Source organism: Anguilla rostrata, chromosome 7, assembly GCF_018555375.3.
Source record: "Anguilla rostrata isolate EN2019 chromosome 7, ASM1855537v3, whole genome shotgun sequence".
NCBI lineage: Eukaryota > Metazoa > Chordata > Actinopteri > Anguilliformes > Anguillidae > Anguilla > Anguilla rostrata.
In genome coordinates, this window is record NC_057939.1 from 17373879 (window position 1) to 17401388 (window position 27510).

Sequence of the window (27510 nt, forward strand, 5' to 3'; positions counted from 1 at the left end):
AACAAGAAAATGAAGTATTCTTCGATTTGTGCTTTTCTCTGCCTAGTCTTTAACAACTGTCCGGGATCGCCCCCTTGAGGACTCAAGTTTATTACATGCTCTACCTTGAACACACGTAGAGCATGTACAACTGGGATGTGCGTTAACAGTGTGTCGGCCTGGCGCTGGCATTTGCGTTCTCCTACTGTTTCCGGCCAAAGACTGTCCCGGACAAAGAGACTGCAAAAGCAACATCCCCTTTGAACCTGCATCCCATGGGCAGTCCTTCCCTTCACCTGGGCCACCGTTAATAACTGCTTTCCAGTTCTATTGTTACATGCACTTGCAGTCCACTTATACGCAATTCAGTTTACAACAATTTACTCTGTGTGAATGCAAAATGTTCTGTATTTTTTCAGAGGCAGGTAAAGCATTGCACACACACACACACACACACACATACACACCACATACACACACACGCCCACTGCAGGTGACACTTACCACAGAGGAGTTGCGGTTGTTGTTCAGGTGGTCCTGTGATTGGGGAGCAGGGCCACTCTGGTGGCAGTCCAGCGAGACTCGGCTTCTGCACTGCGGGTGGCAGGTGTACTTACAGCCTGAAAACAGGAGAGAGAGAGAGAGAGAGAGAGAGAGAGAGAGAGAGAGAGAGAGAGAGAGAGAGAGAGAGAGAGAGAGAGAGAGAGAGAGAGAGATGGGGAGAAAGGGCAGAACAGAGAAGGAGCAAAGAAGAAAGAGAAGGAAGGAGCAGGCGGAGGAGTGGAGGAACAGGAGGAACAGGTGGTTGACAGGAGAAGAGAGGAGAGGGGGACAGAAGCGAGATTGGTTGATGATAAACAGGACAGGACACACAGGAATACCTCAGATACTCCACTCACATCAAGACACAAAAATACATGAATGAGTACTAACAATGGGGGCTGGATCAAGGTCAAGTCTCTGATAGACCGTGTTTCACCTGTCTCTAATGTGTGTGCATCTTCACTATACATAGCAACACATTCCCTCCGTTTCCAAAATTCCAAATCTTCAGTTTTCCTTAGAGTCAGGAAGCAGCCATAGACACTAATCAGTCAATCTGCCAATCACCCCATTTTACAATAACCCCACCCAATTGGGTTTTGGTCTTTAAATGAAAGCTTGTTCCTACATACTGTTATTTATTTATTTTTTAAGATTATATTAGCCATGGTTGAAACTGGATTACATATCAACTGTTAGAAATCTATGGGACTCATTTTAGTTCATTAATTGAGTCTTTACCAATGAGCCTGTGATGAAAAGAGACTGTTCTTAGTTCTCAAAAAAGCCTTTGATTACAGACAGCATCAGACAGAGTATCAGTCCAGAGTCCAACAAGAACGTTTGCAAATAAGGGAGTAAAGTATGCAAATGACAACCAGCAGCACTACTGTCTACAATGAACTACTACTGTCATTGATTAGTGCATCTCTAAAATGGTTTCATTACAGAGAACTGTGCAAGGTAAAGTTTAGAAAAATTAAGTTAAATTATGCAAGATAAATTGATCCTTTCATTATGTCTTTACAGTTGCCATAGAGGAGAGATTCATTTTTAAATTGGAACTCAACAAAAACTAATTAATAATACACCTATCCCCCTGCCCCACGCAACTCTCAGGTGGTATGGCCTTCCTCAAACACTCAGCTTAATTACCCATAGTCCACTGGTGTTGCCTCATTATTGAAAACTGTATAAAACAGGAGTCGATGAGCAGAGAACGATCCACAGTGGGCAGGTAAAGCACGGCTGGCCTGTGTCAGAGCGTGTGACCAGCTCAAAAGCAGACAATCTGAGAGTCTCTCGTCTGCATACAAAGTGGCAAAGCAACAGTCTCATCTTACAAATGTAGTTTCCTGGGTCTGGACAGTGTCCAGCACTGCACTCAAGAGCGAATCACCAGACGCGATATTAAAACGTGACAGTGCAACAAAGCAGTCGGCTCACGTCTACAGCAGCAAACGGACACGGACAGACCCGACACATATCCTCTGAGCAAATCGCACGCACCACACAGACGCACCACAAGCGTTACTCAGGAGCGTGATGTCACACCCCGCCATCCCAGTCACTGACACACCCATCACGTGTGGCTGCTGTGTTTAAACCGCGCCGGTTACGGGCACAGTGGCCTCCTGGGGAGGGCTTACCGGTGGACCTTCTCTTCACCTGCTGGGTGATCTTTCCCGACAGTTTGCAGATAGCCGTGCCCATTCCAAACCATGTCCCGAGAGCGGGCGTGCGCTCGCCCTCTCTGCCCTCGGCGCCCAGCCCGGCCCCGCCGCTCCTCCCTAGCACACTTACAGCAGCGACAGGCAGAGCGTGCGCCAACACAAGTGGGCACATCCGTGCACACGAAGCACACCGTATTCTGAACACATTCAGAACAAAGCCCGCATCTCTCCTCCCTCTCTTCTCCAGGGCAGAGGCAGCTCATTTGCTTAGCCGCAGCCAGACACATCCGCGCCAGCCCTCTCTCCCTATCCCTCTCTCCCTCTCTCTCTCTCTTCTTTCGCATTCTGCTGAGTAAGTGATTTGCCTGTCAAATCACAGGCTCTTTTCCCCAGCCGTGATAGACATACAGGCCAGGAGGATGGGAGGCATATCCAAGGGAGGGGGGGAGAGAGAGAGAGATGAGAAAGAGAGAGAGGGATGACGGGGGGGAGAGAGAGAGCTGAGAGAGGGGAGAGAGAGTAGAGAGAGAATCTGGTCTTCCATCCTCTATTATTCTTCACTTTTTCTATGCTCTCAATCACACCTCTTGTTAAGCAGCTTCTAGCATTGTCTAAATGCCTGCCAGTCTTTATCTTTCACTTCTGTCTTTCCAGCCACAAATAACTGCACCAGCCACAAGTGTAAAGTATTTGTGTTTTCAACAGTGATGAATAGGGAAGGGATAAAGTAGTCAGGTCAGTATTCTATGAACACAGGCAAAAAATAATTAGATCCATTGTAGTCTAAACCACCGTCAAACCCCCCTCCCCCCTCGCACACTGTTCTCATATAATTTGAACCAATTTCAACTCTCCAGCTTTCCAGACCAGAATGAAGCGATTCTAGTGTTTAAGTGTGCTGCATCAGTGGTGGCTGCTGTATAGCAACTGAAGTGGTGGATCTTAAGTTTGTGAGAAGGAGGAACACTGCTAACAGAGGATGGGAGAATGGGAGAGAGGGAAGGGAAGGGAAGGGAGGCATTGTGGGATAGGTTCACATGACAGCATCCCTGGGGGGGCCCTTTCCAAGAGGGGCCTCTCACAAAGCGGGCTCCCCTCACACAAAGAGGTTAAAGCACCCCTGTCTCATCTGCTTCCTGATCTCTGCTCTCTAGTAATACTGCAGGAAATCCAGCGTGGAAAAAGTCAACAAGGCCTCCTCTTCAGCTGAGAGCAGCTCCCCAAAACAGACAGGCCCGGGGGTGTGAACCCGGCTCCCCAGGAAGGGTGAAACAACCACGCTGTGGGCCAGCAGTGCTCACTCGGTGCAAACATGCTTAAAATGAACCGTATGTAGGGTTCAGCTGTATTAATGTTGGTAGAGCTGCTGTCCTAGAACATACCAGAGTCCAAAACAAATCTTATCTCTGGGTGTTTTACACGGCTGAAGATGGAAGCGGTGGTGTCTCCTCTGCGTAGCGGGACGGTTCTCCTGGGTGTGAAGGAAGTGCTGCGCTGTCTCTGTCGTAATTGCTTTTTCCTGTGACGGGCGCGGAGACAGCCGCATCGATCAGCCGGTCTGCACACCGCTCTCTGAGCGAGCCAGAGCTCCAGGAGAGATCAGAGCACTTAACTGGAAGGAGTCTCCCCTCTGCACACAGAGAATGGATTTAAAAAATCATTCTGAAAATAATTCTGCCTCCAAATACGGCACAAATACTGCTAATCAGATATTAACTGCATTCATCCGGTCATTTTTTACAGGAGAGTAAGCCGGGCCAACACTATGCAAACATGCAAATATGGTAAAGCCAACAGAGGCCAGTTTCCACAACTCTTGCTGTCTAATATAGACTGTTCTTTTCTCTGTATTTAATCACCTGTTTTGGGGGAGGGAGGGTCAGCCTAACAAAAATAAACCAATAAATAAAAATGCAATTAGGACTATACTGAAAAGTCACTTTGGGCGATTTAAGCAGCAGGGCACTGTGTTGCTAAGAGAGCAAACTAACAAAGACCTAGGCAGCCAGAGCTCAGCCCAGACAGTCTCAGGTCTTTGCAGTATTTAGAGCGCAGGTCCTAACTGCGACTTTGTTTACCTGAGAAGGCTGCCCTTCTATTGTAGCTTTTTTAACAGGCACACGACGGCCACCCTACTTTCAGTGCCGAGACAATCTGTATCTCCCTCCCTGATTCACACAGTGGAGAGTGCCAGGACAAACTGCTGAACCCCTGCTGTTAACTCCCATCTTCACTCTGCCCAGGTCCAATAAAGCCTTATCACAGTGACCTGTTAGCCTTCAGAGGCACTATTAGGGTTCCCTTGCTGATGGCCGCTGATGCTAAGAAAACACTTTGCTTGGTGTTCCAGCCAGGACAATTTCTATTTCACACAGAAATGACTGGCAGACATTGACTTTTCCCAGAATCCTCTGTGCTTAAGGGAATAGGAAGCTGAAAATAGACAGAAATGGTCTCACAAACACCCCCCTCCTGGCCTCTCTGGGGGCAGGTGTGAGCTGTTCTTGGGGGACAGGTGTTCCCAACTTTGGTGTTCTTTTTTCCTCTTTCTTTTCTCTATCTTCCAAAAGACAGAGAAAACTCTGAGCTTGAAACAGAGACCAGCCAATCTTCCTTTATGGTGACTGTCATACAGAAAGGAAACAGGGAAAAATGAGAATGACTGATCAACAGTGAAAGAAGGGGGCTAAAAAGCTGAACACAAAGACAGCCCCAGCTTTCCATCCCTTCAGCACATCAGAGATGGCTGCTATATTCTGGGTTAAAATGCACATATTTTTATCAGAACAAAGCACCTCCTGCTGCAGAACAACACCCAAGTCCAAACACAAGGCCGAGCCTCCAGACTGGCTTGGGTCGGTTTCTGTGGGTCTGTTTCTCTGGTGCTAACCAGTCTCCCAGAAGGAGAGCCCTCTCTGGGCCGCACTGGCAGGGGGAAGGCAGCCAGACAGCTCGGCTCGCACAGCGAATTCCTCGCCCTTCCGCGGCTCCGCTAAGCGTTATTACAGCAGGGGGACGCACGGCTGAGGCAACAACAGCACACAGGACAGCAGGTGGACGGTCACTGCGGAGGGGACAGGTGGGCCTGTTGCATGTCAGGACCAACTAAATATATTTGGTTTGCTGACATGACTCAAACCTTCTATCAGTATGGAAAACAGACTGTGAAGAGCTGCAGAGAATGTTCCCACTGCTGTACGCCCTGGAGCTGCAGTCCATGCACTTTAGTGGTCAGCCCTGTCTGCTCTGCTGTGAAATCTCAGGTGGCAGGTTCCTGACTCTGAATAATTAAGCAAGTAAGACAGACTCTTCGTTCTCCCTCTCACTCTCTCTCTCTCTCCAATCCACCCTATTAATTCTCTCTTGAGGCAATGAAGGCTGTCATGGGCTGTCAGGTTTAATGCCAATAATGACAATATTCACATAGACAAGTGTGTTTGGGCTTGACCATGGAACAAAGTTGTCTGTTTTTACATGAGCACATACAGTGAGCACATACAGTGAAAAAAGGGCATAATTTTTCTTGATTTGGGTCAGTACGCCACGATTTTAGATTCACGTTCCCATTTCGATGCACCATAATGTTTGTGACATATTAATGTTATGTAAAGGAAAGTAGTCGTGTTCAGTACTTTGTCACATATCCTTTGCATGCAATGACTGCTTGAAGTCTTTGACCCATAGACATCACCAGGTGCTCAGTATCTTCTCTGTGCCAGGCCTGTACTGCGGCCATCTTCAGTTCCTGCTTGTTTCAGGGGCTAGTGGCCCTATGTCTTCTGTTCCGCATACGAAACAAATGTTCACTTGGAATTGGCAGCGACACACCCAAGCCATAACACCCCAACCACCATGTTTCACATATGAGGTTTTTGGATCTTGGGCAGTTCATTTTGGCCCCCAAACTTGCATATGCCATCACTCTGATAAAACTCAATCTTGGTCTCAACTGTCCACAAGACCTATTTCCAGAGCTCTGCAGGCTCTTTTAGGTACTTGTTAGCAAACTGTAACCTGGCCATCCATTTTTTTGAGGCTAACTAGCGGTTTGTATCTTGCAGTGCAGCCTCTGTAGCGCTGTTCGTAAAGTTCTCTACAGACAGCAGTCACTGACACATCCACGCAATGCTCCAGAAGAATGTTTCTGATCTGTCAGCCAGGTATTTGGGGTTTTTTCTTCGTTATTATGAGAATTCTTCAGGCATGAATAGTACAGGTCTTCCTGGGCCTACCAGGCCCTTTGTAATTACCAAGCTCACTAGTGCTTACTTTCTTCTTAATGATGTTCCAGACAGTTGATTTTGGTAAGCCTAAGGATTGGCCTATGTCCCTGATTTTTTTTCCTGTATTTCTTAGCCTCATAATGGCTTCCTTGACTTTCATTGGAACAACTCCTCATGTTGACAAATACTAATAACAGACACCAAAGGCAATCAAAAGCCTAAAATAAAGACTAGATACTGAAAGCTCTCTTATACCTGCACCAAGGAAGTAACTGAATACGCCTGACTAATCATAAAAAATCTGAGAATCTGCACTTTAACCACGTGAATTGTTTTATTACAAATCTAAAATTGTGGCATACCGAGACAAAGATCAACACAAAACTATGTCTTTGTCTCAAATAATTATGGAGCTCACTTTCGGTGGCTTCAGTCACACAGATGAGCTTCAGACAAGCATGCAGGCAGCTTCACTCACACAGGGGACTTCAGCAAGAGGTTTCAAACAGAAAATGAACACCCCTGGTTAATTTATTCATGCCCCAGACAGCATGCTGCACAGTGCTGCAAACGGGCCGTACTGGACCAGCCCCGGACCCGCTCAGAGCCGGCGGTGCACAGACACGTGCTGCACGTGCCCCGACCCTGTCACTCCTCCACGCTGAAAACAGGCTACCTATGCCTGACCCTGGCTGATGGGTAAACATTCTTCTTCCAACCTCAAGGGCAAAAATGTCACTGTTCTTTACTGCGTGTCTTCAGAATGCTCTAAATGGCTGTAGCTGGGTTATTCTCCGAGATACGGTTGGTTGGTTCATTAGTTGTGGTTTATCAGTGACTGTACTTTCCCTTTCTTTTGAGTGCCATAACGAAAAGTTCTTTATGCCTGAGTGAGCTGCACAGTAGAAAGAGCAGATCTAGATTTAGCCTGCAGGGGCCCTGCAATGCCAAAGCTGGCCGATTAAGACCTTCACTGTTTACACAGTTTCACAGCGTCAGTGCAGTCTAGCCTAGCTGTCTTATGTTCATAATACAATCAGTTCCAATCCCAAACTTAACCCATCACGCACTTCTCCTTCCACTGCAACCCCGCTGACACATGAAGGCTGAAATCTAAAAGTGCAAAATCAGCCTGATTCCAAAAATGATAATACTCTCTCACTGCAACACATACCACTGGTACCCAGATTAACATGACATGACCACTTTGACACAATACAATACTGGCTAAACTGTGATTCGCTCACCCTGCATGCAAACATATGTATACGCAAATGCACACGTGCACACGCGCATGTACAGCATACACACAAACACACACACACAGATATGTATAGCATACACACAGACATAGACACACACAGACACACAGACACACACACACAGACACACACACACACACAGCGATGCCCTTTGAGTGAGTGACAGCGGGACTCACCAGGGGACCTCCAGACCAGCCTCAGCTCCAGGCGGCTGGAACAGCGCAGCAGTTTGGGGACGCGGTAGAAAAAGTCAGACAGCCTCCGAAACGTCCTCCCGAGCCCCTTCCCCAGCCCCATGGCTCCAGCAGAGCCAGCCCCAAGAGCGCAGCCCGATTCTCCTGAGGAGCGGAAGCCAGCTAGTCCCCAGGCCTGTGCTGCCCTGTCAGGGTGCTGTGGCATGTCTGTTTGGGACAGCTCACTCTCTGACTGAAAGGGCGTGGGACCACCCCCTTCCCTGCATCCCCTCTGTACTCACTCCCACCAGTGCTGCCATGGGCACGTGTGAGTGTGTGTGTGTGTGTGTGTGTGCACGGCTGCAGTTGCCTGCTGGCCCCCCTGTGTGCAGTCAGCTGACCTAGGTCTGCCCATTGTTCTGGGTCATTAACATGTCACAGGGTGGTGTGTGTCTTCTCTCAGCACACTGTCACTCAGCCTGGGCAAACAGACAGCTGGACGTTAGTTGGAGAGACAGGTGGGTGTCAAGGGTCAAAGTTCAGGGGTCAGAGCAGCACTGATGATACAAAATGCTGATCATTTTATCTCCTATTGTTCAGCACTTGAGAAATTGTGCTGCCGGGACTATTCAGACATCAGTATCTCCATTTGAGTAACAGACCTACTGCTCCATCACACCTAGTCCAGGAGCTTGGTGGAGGAGGCAGAGTCACTAACTCCATTCATGGGTACAGGGATGGTCTCACTTCCACATACTTCATGAGTCACCAATATTTGCACATTATTAGCAGCGCTACCAAGCACATTTGTAAAAAGGAATAGGTCACACATCAGTGCTAAACAACACAAGAGTCACGTGTCTTCAAAGTTATGCGAAAAAAATGGCAGATGAAAGCGAAGATTCCTAGAGGCAGTTAATAATAAATACGTAAATGTGTTTAATAAATACAATCCCCTTCTCCCTGTTAAAGGAAGTAATTAAAGCTGACACTTATTAAAAACACTCCATGCCAACATGAGCCACACCACAGGGACACAGGGACATTTCCTGGTTAAAACGTGTCGTACACCACTGGTTTCCTTCTATCCAGACACTTTCTTTACGTAACTAAGTCTAGCCTGTCATAAACCAACAGGAATTTTAGCTTCTATTTCCCTTTCAACCATTGTTGTTCTTTTCCTCACAAGTGACCTCCCTTGTTTTTCCTCAACTGAACCAGCAGCCCCCCACATCCACAGCCAAAGCCAGCAGAGGAAAGCGAGGGGGATCAAAGAGCCAGCGTGTTGTTAGGCTACTCCCCACAGACCAGAGCCGAGAGACCCAGAGCCACACGCAGGAAGTCAATTACCTAACAGAGCAGAAAACGACAGAAGAGTATTAAAGATTCATACAGAGCTAACCTGCTGCCGAAGAGGGCTGAAACCAGAGCCCATCAGAATCAGCAATGACCTCATTAGACGGAGAAACCATGTGACAATGTACGACTCACTGACACCACGCTACACTTGGCACAAGCTGATGTGTGCATGCACACATACACACACGCACACTCACACATGCACATACACTCACGTGTACACACACAGGCACATACACTCACACACGTACGTACAAACTTTTGTTCAGATATTCACACTAGACATGGCAAAGTCAATGTTGCACATACACAACCAAATCAAAGAGAGACGTGCACACGGAGAAACAAAAATAAGACAACAAGGTCATGTAAAGGTTATGCATAAAGCATGTGTACTTTTTTGTAACAAGTGCACATATGTGCACTGGAGCACATGCATATACTGACAATTAGATATAACAGAAGTTATGTAGAATAGAGTTAATTCACAATATAGGCTAAATGTCCAAAAGAGATCACGGAGGCCATCTCTTATCAACTCTGAATCAAAAGCAGCTTGTTGCATCAGAGACACCAACTTAACAATAAGATAGTACCCTTTCACCTTTAAGCACGGAAAGCAACCAACCGGACAGCCACCTTTGCTCAGACGACACATTTGGTTTAACACTTGGATTGATCCACTTTAACAAACAAGCTCACCAGCAGTAACCAAGGCAGACTTTTGTAGCAATTATGACTAGCCTGTTCCACAGCATTGTGAATTAACTCAACTGCTTGACTGAGCAAATCACAATGTACAGTAGCTTTCCCTTCAAACCACAGAAAAACTATAGCCCCACATAGAGCACAAATGTATAAATTGCAGAGGTTATTTCAAAGTTCGGCAAATAAATATTACAGTAGGCTACATGATGCCATACTATTAATAGACAAATCAATTCCCTAATGTATTCCAAACATCACAGTAAGTGCTAGAGCCAGTTCTAAAAACCAGTCTGTTGGCATGCCACCTTCGTGTATGCGTATGTGTGTTCTACTTGGGGGAATGTATGTGTTCGCGATGTCCTGACGTCTTTGAGTAAAAACTTGTTTGGCAGGGTTTCAGTCCACTGAAGACTCCCCCTTTTAGCGTCACACAGAGATGTGAGCAGCGTGACCGTGTAAAGGTGACTGAGTATATCAGGGCCCAGCCAGCTTTTCCACCCACTTCCTCATTAATGTCAGGATATCATGAGAAGCAAGTATGATCACGTCCCTGCCTGACAACATGCGATAGTACACAGCAGCCTACACTAATCGATAGAGGCACAGAATATCAGCATCTACGTATCACTAATAGACAGGGGCACAGAATATCAGTATATGCATATCATTAATGGACAGAAGCTCAAAATATCAGCGTATATGTCTCATTAATGGACAGAGGCACAAAATATCAGTGTGTACATCTCACCAATGAACAGTACAGTACAGTACAGGTACAGTATACCAGTGCATAGACAAACATAATTTTCTTTAAAGCCATATTACTACAACAGAAATGCTGTACAAGGCAAATGATACAAAGCCTGAATTCCATTTTCCTAGACAGCAAACACAAGGACTCAAACAGTCCAACTTTTTTTTGATTCAGCTCACTACAATAATCACAAGTATACAGGTGAAGTACCTGGTCTTAAGCCATCCTGTTGTACAGTGCGTATTACAGTGGGGATTTTAAAGAACATGGTGATGCGTGACAACACAGCCTATGACAGCTTGAAAAGGCGGACGTTTCTCCCTGAAAACTCACCTGTACACGTAAGACGATTTTGGAAAATGTACTCGCAGCATAGGTCGCACCACGCACCGGATACATCGGGACAAAATACGTGCCCTTCTCCCTTTTCCTCTGGAACCCGGGGGTCTTTCTCGGGGAATTCAAATATCGTCCTGACGTCAGGAGGCCGGTAACTTTTCTTCCTACCGCGGTGAGCTGCGCCTCCCCTCTCGGCAGGGTTGAGTCCCTTCTCTTGGTGAAGTTTATTTCCCGCCGCTTCAGCTGCCTCCAGACTCCGAGTTGGAGAAGAGCGCCTCTTTATTGCTTTCATTCCTTTCGCTTTAGAATTTCGCATCTTGCCATTTTGCGGTTCTGACATTTTCTCTGTACTTTCTTCAAACTCTTTGTCTATTTGCGAATTTGGCACGGAGCTCTCCGTAGATACCGTTAAGGGCGATAGCCCAGTAAGATATTGCGTCGGCGAGTACTTCCTACCTGGATGCATCACTCCAAACATTGCGTCGTAGCTTATTCAAGGCGTCCGTTTGGCACAAGAGGTTTCGAACCGTCTGCAGGCTACACACCAGTATCTCCCACAGATGCGGGTCTACGGCAGACTGGGCTCGGTGTCCTTTCACCTGTATGTCGAAGCTTAATGATGTGGGAAAGTGAACGTGCTGCCGATGACACTGTGTATTCTCACCTGTGACAGTGCCGTGTTGCGCGTTGTCTGTAAGTAAGTCGGGCAGGTGGAGTGAACGGATCAGGTTTCATTTAATTGTCGGTCCCAAGGAACCTTGTTACCATTCGCTGCTTATGCTATTTGACTGTTTTACGAATGACTAAAATGAAGGTAACCGCCCATTCCATAGACTTAAGTTTTGTAAATCTAATGGCAGTTTTTTTTTTAAATCAAAGTAGTCGGTAACACAAACAGAGGGCTGCAAGTTACCCATTTACATGTTACACAACTTACGCTGTGCCTCCGTCTCTTCGCTTCCAGGCCAACCTGTGTTGCCTGTTGCCCTATCTTGTCGGTCACAGAATCTTGATTGATAAATTATCCAACGTGGATCGTGCTTACTTACTCAGATTATTTTGAGTGGGTTCTATGGCTTCCATATACACTTTAAGAGACGGAAAAACCAGGACACATTGTCATGGAGGCCCACGTAAATGTTTACGAATATAGACCAGGCGTGAAATGGGCGCATTACCACTGCATGACAATTTGCAACAACTTTCCAGAAATAAATAATCACAGAAGGGTCCGCATTTCAACTGGTACAGTCTACATAGGTTTCACACATTTATTTATTCAGAAATAAATGTAATTTAATTTTACAAGGTGTCTTACATAGCGTTACATACTGCATTATTTAATGAATTTAAAGTTATTTTTACCCCAGCCAACAAGTAGGCTATCCTTTGGCATTCAGACTTAAGGCACAAGCTGATATGTAATGTTGAATACATTTTGATAAACAGCGTATGGGATGCATGGGATTTCCATTTAAAATGAAATCCAGTAATGTAAAGGACTGTTCTCAGACCTTTAGAAGATACAAGAATTTGCTGGATATCTTTATTGCACCATTTCTTCATTTTGCATTTGCTCTTCAGTTCATTTTGGATTTAGGCTTCAGCAGATGCAAGTAAAGGGAGTCACAAAGTGAAGAACCCATCAATGAGAAATACAACCCAAAATGGATTTCTTAGATCATGGCGGTCATCAAGATTACTTCTAATTTTATGTTATTTTCCTGCACAATCCTTTCACATTTCCCCCCGTATGTCTGCTCAAAAGGAATCTGAAAGAGCCTTAACTGCAACTATACTTCTGAAGACAGCCAATTCAAGATAATTATATGGTCCGGAAAAGAACATAAATATCGAAATTAGCACACCAAGATGACTGGACAATTGAATTGAACAGTACCACTGAGAGTATAAAGTTCTTGCATCTTTAAAAGGCCATTCATCAACAGCCCCCCAAATGAAAATGCATAGTTACTGTACAAAATGATTATCTTCATTGTGACCTTTATACCCCCCCCCCCCTCTCCAAAAGAAAAGAAAAATAGGAGGGGAATCCTGCATGCACAATCCCCCTATGGTTTCATTAATGCACTCAAACATGGACATATTAAAAAGTAAACAATCAACACTACTTGATAATAGTGCTTAATATGTGGTGCAATCATTCCAGTATATTTAAATGGAAGAACTTGGCCTGTGCCCATTTTTGTAATTAATTTAAAAAAAAATTTAAAAAAAACATACAAACATCACAATGATTCACTTTCCTGGCTCTCTTCAACCATTCATAAACAAAAACAACTGAAATGCACCCTTGTTCTTCAAATGCTTACAATGCAAAATTTTCTAACGGGAGATCAGTTCTGGCGGATCAAATTTACCATTGTATTTCTGAATAAACAGAAATTCAGGAGTCACTCTTTGACCGGCCCGCACAACCTCCAACAGAAAATGTAAAAGATAAATCAAAATATTTAACATGTACACACCTTGCTGTCCCACCCTTTTTTCTTTTATCCCGAAGAGAGAATCATTTTAAATTATAATGCGCATCCTGCATTTTGTTATTATTCTATAACAAAAGTGTCCGGTACAAATGTACCCGCCTGTGGCTGTGGGCAAAGTTTTTGAAAAAAAGCAGGGTTGTCCCTTGGGAAAGTTCTGCAGTTGGATGATTGCATAAAGATGCTGGAGATGCTAAAATTTCTTCTTACGGCTTTGATTCTGACAATCACTGCAAGATCCATCACATGAGTGATTCAATCTTGGGGAAAAAATACAGGAATTGAAACATTCCTGTTTCATTGGACTTCCTCATCATCTTCAGCGTCAAAAGCGTTTTCCTAGAAGAAAGAGAAATTGGTAGGATTATTCTGTTGGCCGTCACTGGCAATTCCACAGCAGAGTTAATTACTCCTTGCAATAATTATGTGCAGTCGGAATGGAAAGCAGAGCATGAACCATGAGCGTTAACTGTGCTTGAATACCCTTGTCCAATGAAGGATGTTATTCTACTGCTCAAGTTTCCTCTTAGCCTGCCCAAAGCTGTCACACAAATACACACATTACCTTACAGCAGCTGTCCTCATTCTGATGATATGAACTGATGTCAGTCCTGCTTGATATATGACCTTAATGGAGACTTGAGATTTATTTTGCACTGAGCACCTTGATAATGGTATAAAGGAACTATACAAATACCATTCTTTAATAATTAAAAATACTATTTTCGTTAACAAGCCAACTTTTGTGACCTAATTTTACAGCTGCTGCAGAAGCTTGAACACCTGCGATTGAGATATACCACAAAATGTTTTGAGCAGAGATAATGCAAAAATTGTGTAGCCAATCGTCACTTTGCTCCATTCTGCAGTGCACCAGCTGAGTGTGTGATGGGGTAATGAACAGCCTAACAAATAAAACCATCCCTCCCAGAGCAAAGGTTATGCTCAATACATCAGCAGTCAAACTTCTTCAGAATTGGATTCTGGACCATGGGGTGCCTCACTACACCAACTACTTAACCTGCACTGCGTCAGTATATATCCAGCTGTGTAATTGGATACACTGTAAAAGCTGTGTAAAAAGTTGCGCAAGTCCCTCTGGATAAGATCGTCTGCTAAATTCCTGTAATGTAATGTAATATTTCCTGCATAGCACTGAGCTGGGCTGAAGCCCAGCTGAGAGCCCGGTCTACTCACCCAGCCGCCATGCTGCTTCACCCAGCTGGAGTAGTTCTCCTGCAGGTACTTGGCCCCGAAGCCCATCACCACGTTCATGGGATGGCAGTCCACAGCAGTCAGCCTGCTGGTCACCTCGAAGGCAAGAGCCACCTGGGCCTGCTCCGGGACACTGGAGCCGGGAACGTGGGACGGGTCCACCTTCTGGAGGAACAGGCCGGTCACCCTCTCAAACAGGGAGTAGGTGAAACCTTTGCGGAACAGCTCGGCCAGGGACTTGTTCGTCTTCATCTGGACGAGGATGGAAAATGGGAAAACATGGTTAAAAAAAAAAAAAATTATAATTAAATTTCGATCCACATATAGGGCCTAAATAGGGTGTTTGTACACTGTGCTGCCACATCCAGAACAAGTCTACATATGACAAAATGTACTCAATTGAGCTTTTTCCTCTAGGAAAATATAAAATAGCACACACGCACCCACACATGCACCATCTAAATAAAGTATTTTGCAGTATACAGCTACAGCCAACTTGTATTTTATAAACTGCATCATTGAAAAATGAATATTTTTTTTTATTATTATTTATTTATTTTTATTTTTTTAAAGATCCATGAACCCTGCAGAAACAGACAGCCAAAATGAAGACGGCCCTGAGAGAAAATGGCCTGAGAAAGCAATCCGTTATGAGGCCACCTTGTGGTGACGAGGGGCAGAGATGTTCCCTCACCTCTTCATTGAGCCGGTCGCCAGATTCTCGTAGCAGCTCCACAATGGTCTGAACAACATCTGCGTGGGAACAGAACCATTACCTGCGTGTTCTCAAACGGCCATTTGAACGCATTCATCATTTCAGATAATATTCTGATATTTGACAGCAGATAATGAACAGCAGTGAGAAGTATGCTCACTGAGTGGAACATTTGACTCCTCTCCACTTAAACCATGCAATTCACACCCACTTGATTTTGTCCCATTTGAAATCGCTAATTGCACATCACAGACACGCAACCCGTACAGCGGGCAAGGCAGCTGAAGTGCGTGCACTCGTCAGTGAGTATTCTCAGTAATACGAGCCATAGTGCACATGTACACTACATGAGCCCCTCTGCCAAACGGAGAGACACATCGCTTACTGGCCACAACTGGTATCCTGCAGTAGGGCTGTGCTCACAGTACTGATACAGCAGTATGCTGAAGCTTGAAAATCCACAAATAGATACAGTCCGTTACAGTTAACTCACTTCATCAGATTTTTTTGGGTCTGAACCAGCAGGCCCTGTAGTCCCCCCGAATCAGGGTTTAGAACCCCTAGTCTAAGCTAGTTAGACTAGAGTTAACACTGCTTTCATATTAAATGCAGTTACAGGCTGACCCTTCAGTGAGCCCCTACTACACACAATTTTTAAAGACCCAGTGCAATAAAAATAATTTCATAAAAATACCTATTCATACATTTTAATATAATGGTTATACATAAACCAAAGAAATTCTATATTACCCCCATTTTATTCAGTTTCAAAAATCAACAAAGTTCTTACACTGCTGACCACAGTAGGATTTGGTATTAGTTGGAGTTAGTTGGATGTTTATTGTGTAGTTCATGCTGCGTTATAATCAGCTAGCAAAGTAGCCAATCAGTGGGCTGCAAATCAGAAGTGTGCTTGAAGCGAATATCCATTCAGAAAGCACAAGTTGTGTCAGACCACCAGCACTCGCATTCAGAAATGACATTTTACACTGAAAGGGAACTGTATTAATTTCCCGCTTAGAAATGGGGGGAGAAGGTTTACATGTTCATCTTGTGGCTCAATGAACTCTTGAAAAGCAAAAGAAAAGTAAATGCACAGGGTTTAAAAAGCATTCTGTCACAGCCATCGGCTCTACGGAGTCAAAGGAGAAGCCATACCGTCTGGGCCGTCCGTTTCAATGTCTTCAAATTCCAGGGGCACGGAGTCCACGATCCTCGTCAGCTTCTCGGTCACCGCGACCACCGTGCCCGCCGAGCAGGTTCTGTCTACGAGAGAGAGAGTCGCGTGAGCCCCCGCGCCGGAAAAGCCTCGACCGTCCCGAAGAGCAGCGAGACTCACCGGGACCCGCGGCTCTGAAGCGGCGTCCCCCTCCGTCAGGCTCTGAGGGCTGGGACTGCTGCTCCGCCTCCTCCTCCTGGGAACGAATGCAAGGGAAGAACATCCTCAGCTTACCTAGCTTCTGCTTCTTCTTCGTCCTCCTGCCGGAGTCCCGGGGCGGCCGCGGGGCCTCGTGCGCTTTGGCGGTCGCGGGAGCGATCCGACGCGAGGGCCTCCTCTTCTGAACGTAGGCCATGATCAGCCGGAGCTCCAGGCTGTCCTCGCCAGCCCCCGGCAGGGCTCCGTTCGCACCGGCCGCTTCCATTTTTTAAGAAACTGGGCGAGGGCGAGACAGAGACAAATGCATTTTCATGAACACGAAAGGAAAGAAATATCCTCACTCGGAATGCATTAAGCTTCGTCATTTTCAGCTCCTGGATACTATATGAAGAAACTGGGACTGGAAGTAACAAAGCACCCATTAAAAGCAGAAAGAGAACAAGTTGCTACATTACATGAATGTCAGAAAATATTGAAAATATTAATCTTTACAACTCTGCAAAGCTTGTGGACAATCATATTCATATTATGGCATGTTCTTAATCACCAAAGCTCATTCCAGTCCACAGGTTTGTCTAGTTTATGCATTCTTATTTACACCATGTTGCTAAACTCTAGTGCCTTCAGGTTCCAGTCATTAGATGTTTTACCGTCAGTTGCCACAGGGAGTTTTTCCTTGCCACTGTTGCCTTAGGCTTGCTCCTGTGGGGGTTTAGGCTAGGGCTGTCTGTAAAGCGTATTGTGACAACTGTTGTAAAATACGCTATATAAATAAAATTTGATTGATTGATTGAGTTATGCAATTATACAAAGAAGTACTCTGCATCTGCTGAGTTTGAAAATTAACTGGGGTAGTCCACCTCTGTGCCAGTGCTGAAAGGTTGAAACAGGAAAGGGCCTTCCCCAAACTGTTGCCACAAAATTGGAAGCACACGATTCTCTACAATGTCATGATATCTGTAGCATTATGATTTCCCTACACTGGAATTAAGATGCATGGTCCAAACCATGAAAAACAACCCCATACCATTATTCTTCCTCCACCAAATTGTACAGGCGGCACAATGCATTCCACCAAACCCAGATTCGTCCAGCAAACCGCCAGATAGCAAAGCGTGATTCATCACTCCAGAGAATGCGTTTCCACGGCTCCAAAGTCCAATGGCAGTGTGTTCTTTGTCCCTCCAGCCCCTGGCATTGCGCATGGGGATCTTAGGCTTGTGTACGGCTACTCAGCCATGGAAACCCATTTCATGAGTCTCTTGAACAGCTCTTGTGCTGACGTTGTTCCAGAGGTAGTCTGGAACTCTGTAGCACAACCGAGGCCAGATGGTTTTTACGCGCTACATGCTTTAGCACTCGGCGGACCTGTCCTCTGAGCTTGTGTGGCCTATCGCTACGTGGCTGAGCTGTGGTTGCTCCTATACGCTTCCACCTCACCATAACAGCACTTACAGTTGACTGGGTCAGCTCTAGCAGGGCATAAATTTTTCCGAGGCACTCTATGACAGTGCCACGTTGAAAGTAACTGAGCTCATCAGGACGACATATTCGTATGCTTATGCAGCTGGTAGCAATGCATATGGCTAAAATAGCCTAGAAGGGGTGTCCACATACTTTTGGAAATGTAATGTAATAGATGCTCACAAGGTCTGTTAGTGGTCTGCGCTGCAGCTGAAGCTCTCTTTATGGCAGTCAAACAAAGCCATGCAGACAGAACTCTGCCAGACCAAAAATGTGAGATTCCTTAAGGTGGCAGGCTGAGGCCACTTGAGTGGCTTCTCGAAAAATAACGCTATAGGCTGGCTTTAAAAAATGATGTATTAGGAAAGTCATGCAGTACTTCTCAGCTAACACAAAACTGACTACAGGGAGAGGGAGAAGGGAGGGTTTTAGTCAGCAGGGGTTTTCCCCTTAGTGTCATTGCAGGAGAGAAACTCCTCTGACCTCAGACAAATGTGGTCTGTCTGTGGCATGACTGTGCAGCTCAGCTGATGCACAGTAGCAGTGGCGGACTCAGGCTGTTTGAAGGGCAGGGGCGAAAAAATAAAAAGGGCACCTACTGCACGACATGGGGCCCCACCAGCGCGCAAAAAGCTATGATGCATCGTGTTTTCTCACTTGGAAGGGCATCTAAAAGGGCACTTCAAGAGTTTTTTTTCATCAGAAAGGCACCTGTAGGGAACCTCAAGTTTATCCCATTGTAAGGGCACCTATATGGCACCACATTACATTTTCTCCACTGGAGGGGCATCCATTAGGAAACTTCCCCACATTCTCACACATGCAGTGCTGTAAAGGGTGTCCCTACCTCACATTTTATCCACTGGAGGGGCACTTCTCCATTAGAGGAGCACCTAATTTGGCACTTCATGATGTTTTCTCACCTGTAGGAGTACCCTATACAGCACTGCATCCCATTTTCTCTACTGGAAAGGGCCTTTGGGACACTGTCATGTAGGGGCGGCATAGAGGGCACTTCATAACGGCACCCTTTTCCATTGGAAGGGCACACATAGGGAACAACAAGTTTAGACCATTGTAAGGGCACCTTATAGGGCACTGCATCACGTTTTCTCCACTAGAAGGGCACTCATTAAGGCACGTTATTGAAGGGCAGTCAATAGGGCACTTCATCTCGTCTTCGCCACTCTAGAGGGCACTTTAGCAAAGCTTTTTCAACCATGGGGGCACCAGTGGGGCCGGTCGCCCCCCCCCACCCCCCAGTCCGCCAGTGCACAGCAGAGTGAGAAAAGGTGCACGTGCTCAGGAGGAGACAAGGGCTATGCCCCTCCTACGCTGATCTGCAGCTCTCCAGCGTTTACAAATCCCTGTCTCTAGTCAAATAAATTAACTATTGTATAACTTAACTCAAACTATGAGATATTAGTGATCGCCCAAGAGTTCTAATTATCCGTGAAAGCTAAGACATTACCATGGGAAACTTAGTCTCAAGTCAGAGTTAGATGACCCAGAAGGTCAGAATGACATTAGACACCATCACTACAACCAACATGTGAAATGGTAACGCAAACATTTGTGAATACCGACGCCACCCCCCCAAGTAGGGCTTGTGTACGGAAATAAAGTATCACTCAAAGTGACATATTACCGTCTGTACGGGCAAGTGAAAGTGTGATGGTCTCACTTGCCTGTACAGTTTCAGAAGTAATTGGAAATGGTGTGCGAAATTTACTTTACACATAAACGTACAGTAGACTACAACTGGCAGTTCGCCAGGAGAAAGATAAAAAGGGAAACAAGGATCAAGGGGTGAGTGAAATACATTAGAAACAAACAGAGGTCATGGAACATTTCACGGAGAACCTTTCCTCAACAATGCATATTTAACTTTTTCTAGGTTGTGTGCTGTAAAATTCCGTTTTCATGGTTTATGATCACACTTGATCAGTCAAGGGGAATTTTCTGTAACCCATTACTCTCCATGCAAAACAGCTCTAACCTTCCTCCATGCAAAGCAATTCTAGCTGAGTAAGTGAACAATAAAATTAGCCTGCTTGTCAAGTGTCAAAGTGTGTGTAGCCTATTCCCCTTCATATCACACTTGCTAATCATAAGAATGACACAAAGTCATACATCTCCGTTATCGTTTACATTTCGGAACCGAGGTTAATCTCACTGATGACGGAGTTAATATAACATAATAGGACTCGATCTTGCCGTAATGGACTGTATGCAATTTGTTTAAACAATAGCAAGGTAAAAGTAAATGTATTTAGTGAGTTACATAGCTTCTAAAGTTTGATGTCTAGTTCGAACTACTCGTTTTCCGCGAACTGTGGCGTAACTACACGAACTGTAGCGGCCTGTGCCTTTGGGGTTCACCACAATCAACGGAGTACTTCCTTGAGTGCGCGAATTCGAGCGCTGGTAGTTTCACCTGCGGTAAAATGCGTGGTCATGCTTAAGGAAACGCTGTTGTCACTTCAGATCTGATACACAACCCCAAGTGTGTCATTTCTAGTTTCCACTCTAACAGACTGACCATCTAAAGATACCCCGTATTCAGCCAAAAATCGATGCTAATATTTATTTTAGCAGTTCTTAATACAGCTTGGATTAATTAATTAGCCTACATTTTAAGTGGAAACGACTTCGAAAGAAATAGTTAATGTGCTTTTCTTTGAAAGTCCAAATTACACCGATGCACGGTTTTAACAGCGCTGGTCATCGTATGCACAACGAAACACAACGTACATTCCAATTCATTGTAGCGAAGGTTGCTTTAGCATTGGAGTGTAACAAACTGGTTGCCTAATGGTAGGCCTAAAATACATAAATATATATTTTTAAACTTCTTAATACGTCTGCACTACTTACATTATGATGTTTCCACTCCTGTGTCAGCGCATTCACTCTCTCTTTGGCACCATACTGTAGTCATACGCGACTCAGCCTGACCTCTCTAGTAGTTTTGGAGGAGGGAGCACCAGTATATGTAGACATTTCTTCCGGGTACGTCTTTCACTGACGTCGTGTCATGCGCGCAGATTGAATGAGTCAAAGATGACGAGCAGGCTACATTGTTTAAATGACAAGTTCTTTAATATAGGCTAGTTTAAAATTATAAGGTTATTTCCTATGTCACAATTTTACAATCTGACATGCTTTTCTGTGTCTGTTCAATGTATGTTTTCCCCAAAATAATCACTGACAACTTGTTTGATAGATAAAAATAATTCATTGGATATAATAACACCCTAGGTGTAAGATAGGACGTTGAATATGAGAGTCATTTTAGTTTTTCCATTCGCGTTTGGTTTCCTTTGTGACACACAGAGGCTACACACAAAACATAACGGTACTATGGCACTAATCGATTCCTGTCTTAAGGAATTACCACAAAACAAGGAGTTAGGCAAAAGTGCCCAAACTTAAGCAACAACTAAAATGGTGTCCATCTGCACATTTTTATTACAAGATTGAAGTGAATTTGAGTGAATTTGCTGCATAGGCCACACCAAATACCTTCATAGAAGTTGAAGAAAATGGCAAACTGATGTTGGGTGCTACAGGAGCCATTATACAACTTCCATAAAACAGTGATTCTGTTTTCCGCCGGTTGTATGTTTTTCATGAATTAGGTAGCCTACTGACGCTTGCGGCTATTGGCTGCGCCATTGTTGCCAAGGGGGAAAATAAACAAATAGACCGATGCTTTCGATGTCAGAAGACGGCGTCATATCCCAGCATCAAAGAATAGGAAGATCAGGGATGGTAAAACAGCGAGAAGAGTCTGAAACATCACCTGCAATTAAACTTCAACCATAACATCGAAACATTCAAGTAATCCCAACGTTTAAAAAAGTATGCTCTTTAGAGGTCAGATGCTAAGCAAAATCTACAGGATGATGATGATAATAATAATAATAATAATAATAATAATAATAATAATAATAATAAAAACTCAATTATGTCATTATTAGGGGCATGAGAGAAACAAAATAAACATCTTAGAAGATAGCACAACCCCATGCACAACGTTAAAAAAACGAGTTAACTAGTTTTAACAAACAAATTCTTAAAGTATACATAGGGCCTAATTTTTTTTTCCATTCGGAAAGCCAAATTAAACCACTGTCCGGGATTTGCATGCAAATGAGGGGTGCGGGTAAGGGTGGGGGGAGGGGGGTTTAATTCATGTTACCGTTGTGGCAAAAGGAATGATTTTAATTTAAAAGGTCAATTCATGGCCAATTAGTTTTATTGTGTACTGTAAGTTAGAAATGCAGTGGGAAAGGCATACGTTTGACCATAATAACTGTCGGCAGTGTGCAACTGAGTTGCAGATAATAGCTTATCATCTTGCCACAATGCTGCCATCCCCTCTAGAGAGTAAATAAATCAAACAAATAACCCCTAAGCACTCTGTAAAGAACATATGTTGACAAAAACAAAATATCACGACTGTCACTGTAAAAAAAAAAAAAAAAAAAAGTACGGTCCACCACAAAGCTTGGCAGTGCCATTAACAACCACTTCGTTTATAACATTAATGTAATGTAGAAATTAAATAGATAAATGCACAAATGTCATCCATTCATATTGCATTGAATATGGCTCAGATTTTTTTCATTCTTTTTTTTCTTAAGATAAATATTCACAAAAACACTATCACACTCATCATCACAGAATTAAAGAAAATAAATTAAAAAAAAAAAAAAACACAGAAACAAGTGTGGCCTGCAGCTAAATACAATTGGCTGAAAGACTTGCAGGTTGAATTTTTGCTGTAAAACACTGCAACAAGACACAAACATCGCCCCAGGAGGCATTCAGCTCTCAAATGCTTCCGTTTTCCACAGCGAGGTGGAAGAAGCATGCATACGCTCAAGCTGTTTGCGTCTCATCTGCAGGAGGCAGTCTTGTTTTCACACAGAATGCACCGGAACACGAGCACGGTCTCTGCTCCTCAACAGTGCCGAGCCGTGCGTGGAAGCAGGAGTTACCTTGGAGTACGTCACAAAAAAACCCTCCAAACACGCGAAACAAGGAAGGCCAGCACCGGGCCCACAAAGCGCCAAGGGTCTCGTACAGTACTCTGCAGATGACACTTACAACTAATCGCCTGTATCACGGCTGCATCTGCCTGTAGGAAAGCGTACGTGTAGCATTGAAGAAAGGAAATAACTTAAAGAAACATCGAGAAAGAACAAAATAAAGCATGTTCCCATTTTGATATCCTCCTGTATACTGTACACATGCAATAGAAATAAAAAAACAAAACCAAAAACACCCAGTTAATACTGTATATATTGTATGCTTGCAAATATTACACACCAACTCAGAATATAATTGTAATGTCAATCCCCAAAGGCTGTTCTACTACATGCATGTGGAATGTACTGTTGGGAGTAGCTTAGGTCTTGAAGCCTGACCCTAAACAGTGAGTGGTCAGTGTTGAAAAGGTTGGGGACACTGGTAGGGAGTGTGGGATGTGAAAGGGTGTGTGTGTGTGTGTGTGTGTGTGTGTGTGTGTGTGTGGTGGAATAATAGTCTACGTAACAGCCTCACAGTAGCACTGGTGAAGGCATTGCCCCAATCCTTCAGTGCTCAGTGCGTCTTTGGCACACAACAGCATTCCTCTCAGTAAGGTTCGTTAAAATGACTGAAGCGCGCTGGTTTTGGTGCTTCCTGGGTACAGTCTTGATTAGGCCTTCTCTGTGGCAATCAGTAAAAGCTTGTCTGCCTTCCCCAAGCTCCACATGCAGCCAGACCTAGGTTTCTTTCTGGGCCACCAACTATAACGAATGACCAGACTTTTATTTGGACCAATCCCCTGCAACCCTATTACAATCAATCATTCAATAAATAAATCAGTCAATCAATAAATAAATAAACAAATAAATAAATACACAACGCAAAAAAAAAAAACAAAAAAAACATTCCCATCGTCGCAGCTACTGAAACAGTGACAGTAAACAAATTGTCGGTAACACGTCTCTCTCCCCTCACAACCGTGTTGTTTTTCGGGAGCACGAACAGAGGAAAAGCAGCCCTCCTCAGCGGCAGTGGTTGTGGATGCACCCCTGGCCCTGCGCTCTCCCCCGCTCCGCAAGGCCTCGCCCCCCCCCAGGGGGGTAGTTTCCACCTGTGCGGATGCTGTCCGAGGCAGGAGGGGCCGTGTTGTTTCCTGGCCCCCTTCAGCGCTCCGTCTCTCTCCTCTCCCTTCTCTCTTTCTCTCGCTCGCGGGGTGTGGAGAGTCCAGGCCCTCAAACTGCAGTCTCCAGGTCTTCGTGGGAGATGGTCTGGTGCTGCTGCCGGCTCTCCAGGAAGGAGGCCAGATCAGAGTCCCCGGACTCCTGGGCCTTGTCTTTCGGTGTCTTACCCTGGAACGTCAAAGCCACATTTACACAGCGTTAAGTGTCACAGCATTTTTAATCCAATGGTGCCTGCCCACAAAGAAAGTCCCCAACTGCTCCCTGTTGTGGTCCCTGTTAACGCTGGGTGGTAGCACCTGACCTGCGACTAATCATGTAATAACAAGCCTGATAATGTCCCTGTGAAACCCCCCCAGGGGCGTGGTAATAAAAGAGAAACCGTCTGACCTGGAAGTTGGCCTTGGAGAGAGACGCTCCAGCGTCTACCAGCAGCTGGCAGGTGGCCTGCTGCCGATGGGAGGCGGCTTTGTGCAGGGCGGTTTCCCCTCTGGAAACACAGGACAGAGAAACCTGCTCATGCCACCCTAACAGGTACGGTATCCACAGGAGCACAACAGTGTTCTTCAAAATGGTTGGTATGTATAAAGGCGCATAAACGTTTGTGGCTGGGACGTATTTGCTTATTATTTTCCAGCTATTAGCATAAAGCTTTTATGTTAGCCATGATACGGACATGCTGTGATCTATAACCATGTATAACCATATATAACCATGTGCGCAGCTGTGTTTGTGAATCTATCAACTTTCATGGGAAGCACTGCACCAGTAAGTGTCACATGGTTATTTAATTTCCTCTTGTCAAATTGATTTATAATTTAAGAAACCACATACCACATATATACATTTTACATGTACATATATACATATATACACACATATATATATATATATGTATATATATATATAAATATAGTCAATCTAATTACAAAACTTACGCTTCACTGTCCGTCAAATCCAGGATCAACTTGGAAGCTGAAAACCAAAACGGAGCAGGGAAATTACACCTCTTTCCGTGTATTTGTACACATTATTTCCACCAAAATGACCCATCTCCTTAAATACTAAGAGCAACTGTTTCTGTTATGTCTTGTGCAGCACATTTCACTTTCTTTGGGGGAGATTGGGGGACGTCACAATCATTACAAACAAACAGGAGCAGGCATTGTGACCCTACAGTTGGAGTTGCCATGTTATGTCAGCCAGGAGAGGGCTGTCAAACCATCAGGCTACGTTCCCTGACACCAGGTAGGTCTCCTTTCCAACACACATTTTCTCAGGAGTGCCCTTAGCAAACTTACAGAACTTGCCCTACAGAACGACCGGAGTCCTGCAGGGTTAGGAGTTTGTGAGACTCACCGTGCTCCAGGATGAAGCTCACTATCTCCATGTGTCCCTGCTGGGCAGCCAGGTGCAGTGCTGAACAGCCCCCAGAGGTCCTCACCAGCAGACTGACCCCACGAGCCCAGGAGCTGGAGAACTGAGCATGTGTGTGTGTGTGTGCACGTGTGCATGTGCGTGTGCGCGTGTGCATGTGCGTGTGCGCGTGCGCATGTGTGTGTGTGTGTATGTGTGTGGAGAATGATACAGAGAACACAGAGAGGGACAGGGGGAGATGGAGACTCATCATCTGTCCCAGCCAGCACAGGAAAATACCGCCAATCACATGCCAACAACCCCCCTCCCCCTTTCCCATTAAAGTCAACAACAAACAAGCAACAAACAAACAGGTCAGAAATAACTGCAGATTCAATTTCAGTTTCAGTTTCAGTTTCAGGCAAGCTGGAAGCAGGGTTCCAGTAAACAGAAACAAAGGGAGGAAATAAACATACCAGCTGCAGGTTCCCATTGCTAGCAGCTGTCAGAAGGGCTGGGATAGAGGGGGAAGGACAATACGAATGAGTCACACACAAACACAAGCTGCTCCCTGAAATGCCCTAGTTCAGGGCTGCCCAACTGTGCTCCTGGAAATCTACCCTAATTTGGCACACCTAATTAGGAGCTCAGAAAGAATTCTAGCTGTGGGTTGAGGTGTGCTTCATTAGGGTTGGAGTGAAAAAACGGTAGACAGAACGGTAGACCTCCAGGAACAGGTTGGGCTGCCCTGAGCCAGCTTTGTTTGCACACAAAAGAAATCTTCCTAAGCATTCTTCAAATTTCTGATTGTGCACTCATTGGAAAAAGCCAGGAATTTCCAGGGGAATTCTACCTGAACTGTGAACCAAATTTCCATAGTAGTCAGATAGTAGTCAGATTTGTTTATGTCAAACCTTTAACTCCACAGGTATCCTTGCCCTTTTGAAAAGCTAATTTTGAAGGTTAAACATACATAAACTAACAGAAACTGTCCAGACATGCTTCTTTTAGAGGTATATGATCTACTTAGTTATGTTTCAGATATAGGTCTACCAACAGGAACAGATATAAGCATTACTTTCAGTTTAGTTAAGAGAGCCAAGTTCAAAATACTAGACCACTGAACCACATTAAACCTGGAACAGCTATTCCTAACAGATAAGTGGTTTAAGCACAAACATTAAACCCATACTAAGTACATTGATATCTTATGTTATGAAAAGCAGAAAACAATACCTTGTTCATCAGTGGTCAGGGGCGGTCTGCAGAACAGAATCAGGAAGGAAAGATTAAGCCATGTATTTCTATGAGCTGTACACTTCACTTGACATTAATTAATATTTCCCCATTCAGCCTTGTGTTTTCATTTATGCTATACTTTCACACCAAACACATCATTTTTTCAGTAATATTTTAGCAGGAGCAATGACAACCACCTACATTCGCAGGAGGAGGCTACCTTATTAACACATGAACTGGGCAATACAAACTGTTTCTGAACAGTGTCATCCAGTTCAGCATACCGGTGCAACTGTGCTCGGTGTTGTCAACTCATTTTTGTAGGGCGTTGCAAGGGACAGCTTTATTTGCGGCAAAAAAATGGCAAATTGGCGTGAGGATGTCGAATAACTCAGTGACGTCACTGCGTGG

The 27510-nt window shown here is 44.8% G+C and overlaps 3 protein-coding genes across 8 annotated transcripts in view; all 3 read right to left on the minus strand.

Annotated features, from left to right (window-relative positions):
- rassf3 (Ras association domain family member 3) overlaps window positions 1-11685 on the minus strand; it is a 53623-nt gene extending 41938 nt beyond the window's left edge. Inside the window, exons 1-2 of one of the 3 annotated variants that reach the window (XM_064343312.1) lie at window positions 11008-11685; window positions 484-599 (exon numbers count right to left, since the gene is read on the minus strand). In XM_064343312.1, coding sequence (XP_064199382.1) covers window positions 484-599; window positions 11008-11491 — 600 coding nt within the window. In that variant the 5' untranslated portion in view covers window positions 11492-11685. Of the gene's footprint in view, window positions 1-483; window positions 600-2171; window positions 2383-7856; window positions 7993-11007 lie in introns of those variants that run through there. The other 2 variants (XM_064343313.1, XM_064343314.1) reach the window with 2 other exon arrangements.
- Window positions 11686-12259: 574 nt separating this feature from the next.
- Window positions 12260-21314, minus strand: LOC135259221 (apoptosis facilitator Bcl-2-like protein 14). 2 transcript variants are annotated; one of them, XM_064343319.1, is made up of 6 exons: window positions 21167-21314; window positions 16787-17101; window positions 16606-16713; window positions 15427-15485; window positions 14715-14984; window positions 12260-13856 (listed from the first exon to the last, which is right to left on the minus strand). In XM_064343319.1, the coding sequence occupies exons 2-6, from the start codon at window positions 17088-17090 to the stop codon at window positions 13815-13817; spliced, it is 783 nt and encodes a 260-aa protein (XP_064199389.1). In that variant the 5' UTR covers window positions 17091-17101; window positions 21167-21314; the 3' UTR covers window positions 12260-13814. The 2 variants fall into 2 exon arrangements, with proteins under 2 accessions (XP_064199389.1, XP_064199390.1); XM_064343320.1 differs by having other exon boundaries at window positions 16901-17101; window positions 21167-21313.
- Window positions 21315-23581: 2267 nt separating this feature from the next.
- The window catches only part of dgki (diacylglycerol kinase, iota), a 48932-nt gene continuing 45003 nt past the window's right edge, over window positions 23582-27510 (minus strand). For all 3 annotated transcript variants that reach the window (XM_064343304.1, XM_064343305.1, XM_064343306.1), the window contains 6 exons: window positions 27097-27122; window positions 26337-26374; window positions 25864-25984; window positions 25443-25479; window positions 24895-24994; window positions 23582-24675 (listed from right to left, as the gene is read on the minus strand). In XM_064343304.1, coding sequence (XP_064199374.1) covers window positions 24559-24675; window positions 24895-24994; window positions 25443-25479; window positions 25864-25984; window positions 26337-26374; window positions 27097-27122 — 439 coding nt within the window. In that variant the 3' untranslated portion in view covers window positions 23582-24558. The remainder of the gene's footprint in view (window positions 24676-24894; window positions 24995-25442; window positions 25480-25863; window positions 25985-26336; window positions 26375-27096; window positions 27123-27510) is intronic.

Excerpts from the sequence above, each read along its gene's own strand:
- LOC135259221 (XM_064343319.1), bottom strand. The coding sequence starts at position 17,090 with ATGGAAGCGGCCGGTGCGAACGGAGCCCTGCCGGGGGCTGGCGAGGAC. Across the intron at positions 14,985-15,426 it reads GCGACCGGCTCAATGAAGAG|ATGAAGACGAACAAGTCCCT; the intron begins GTGAGGGAACAT and ends ATCCTCGTCCAG. Across the intron at positions 13,857-14,714 it reads TGAAGCAGCATGGCGGCTGG|GAAAACGCTTTTGACGCTGA; the intron begins GTGAGTAGACCG and ends TCTTTCTTCTAG.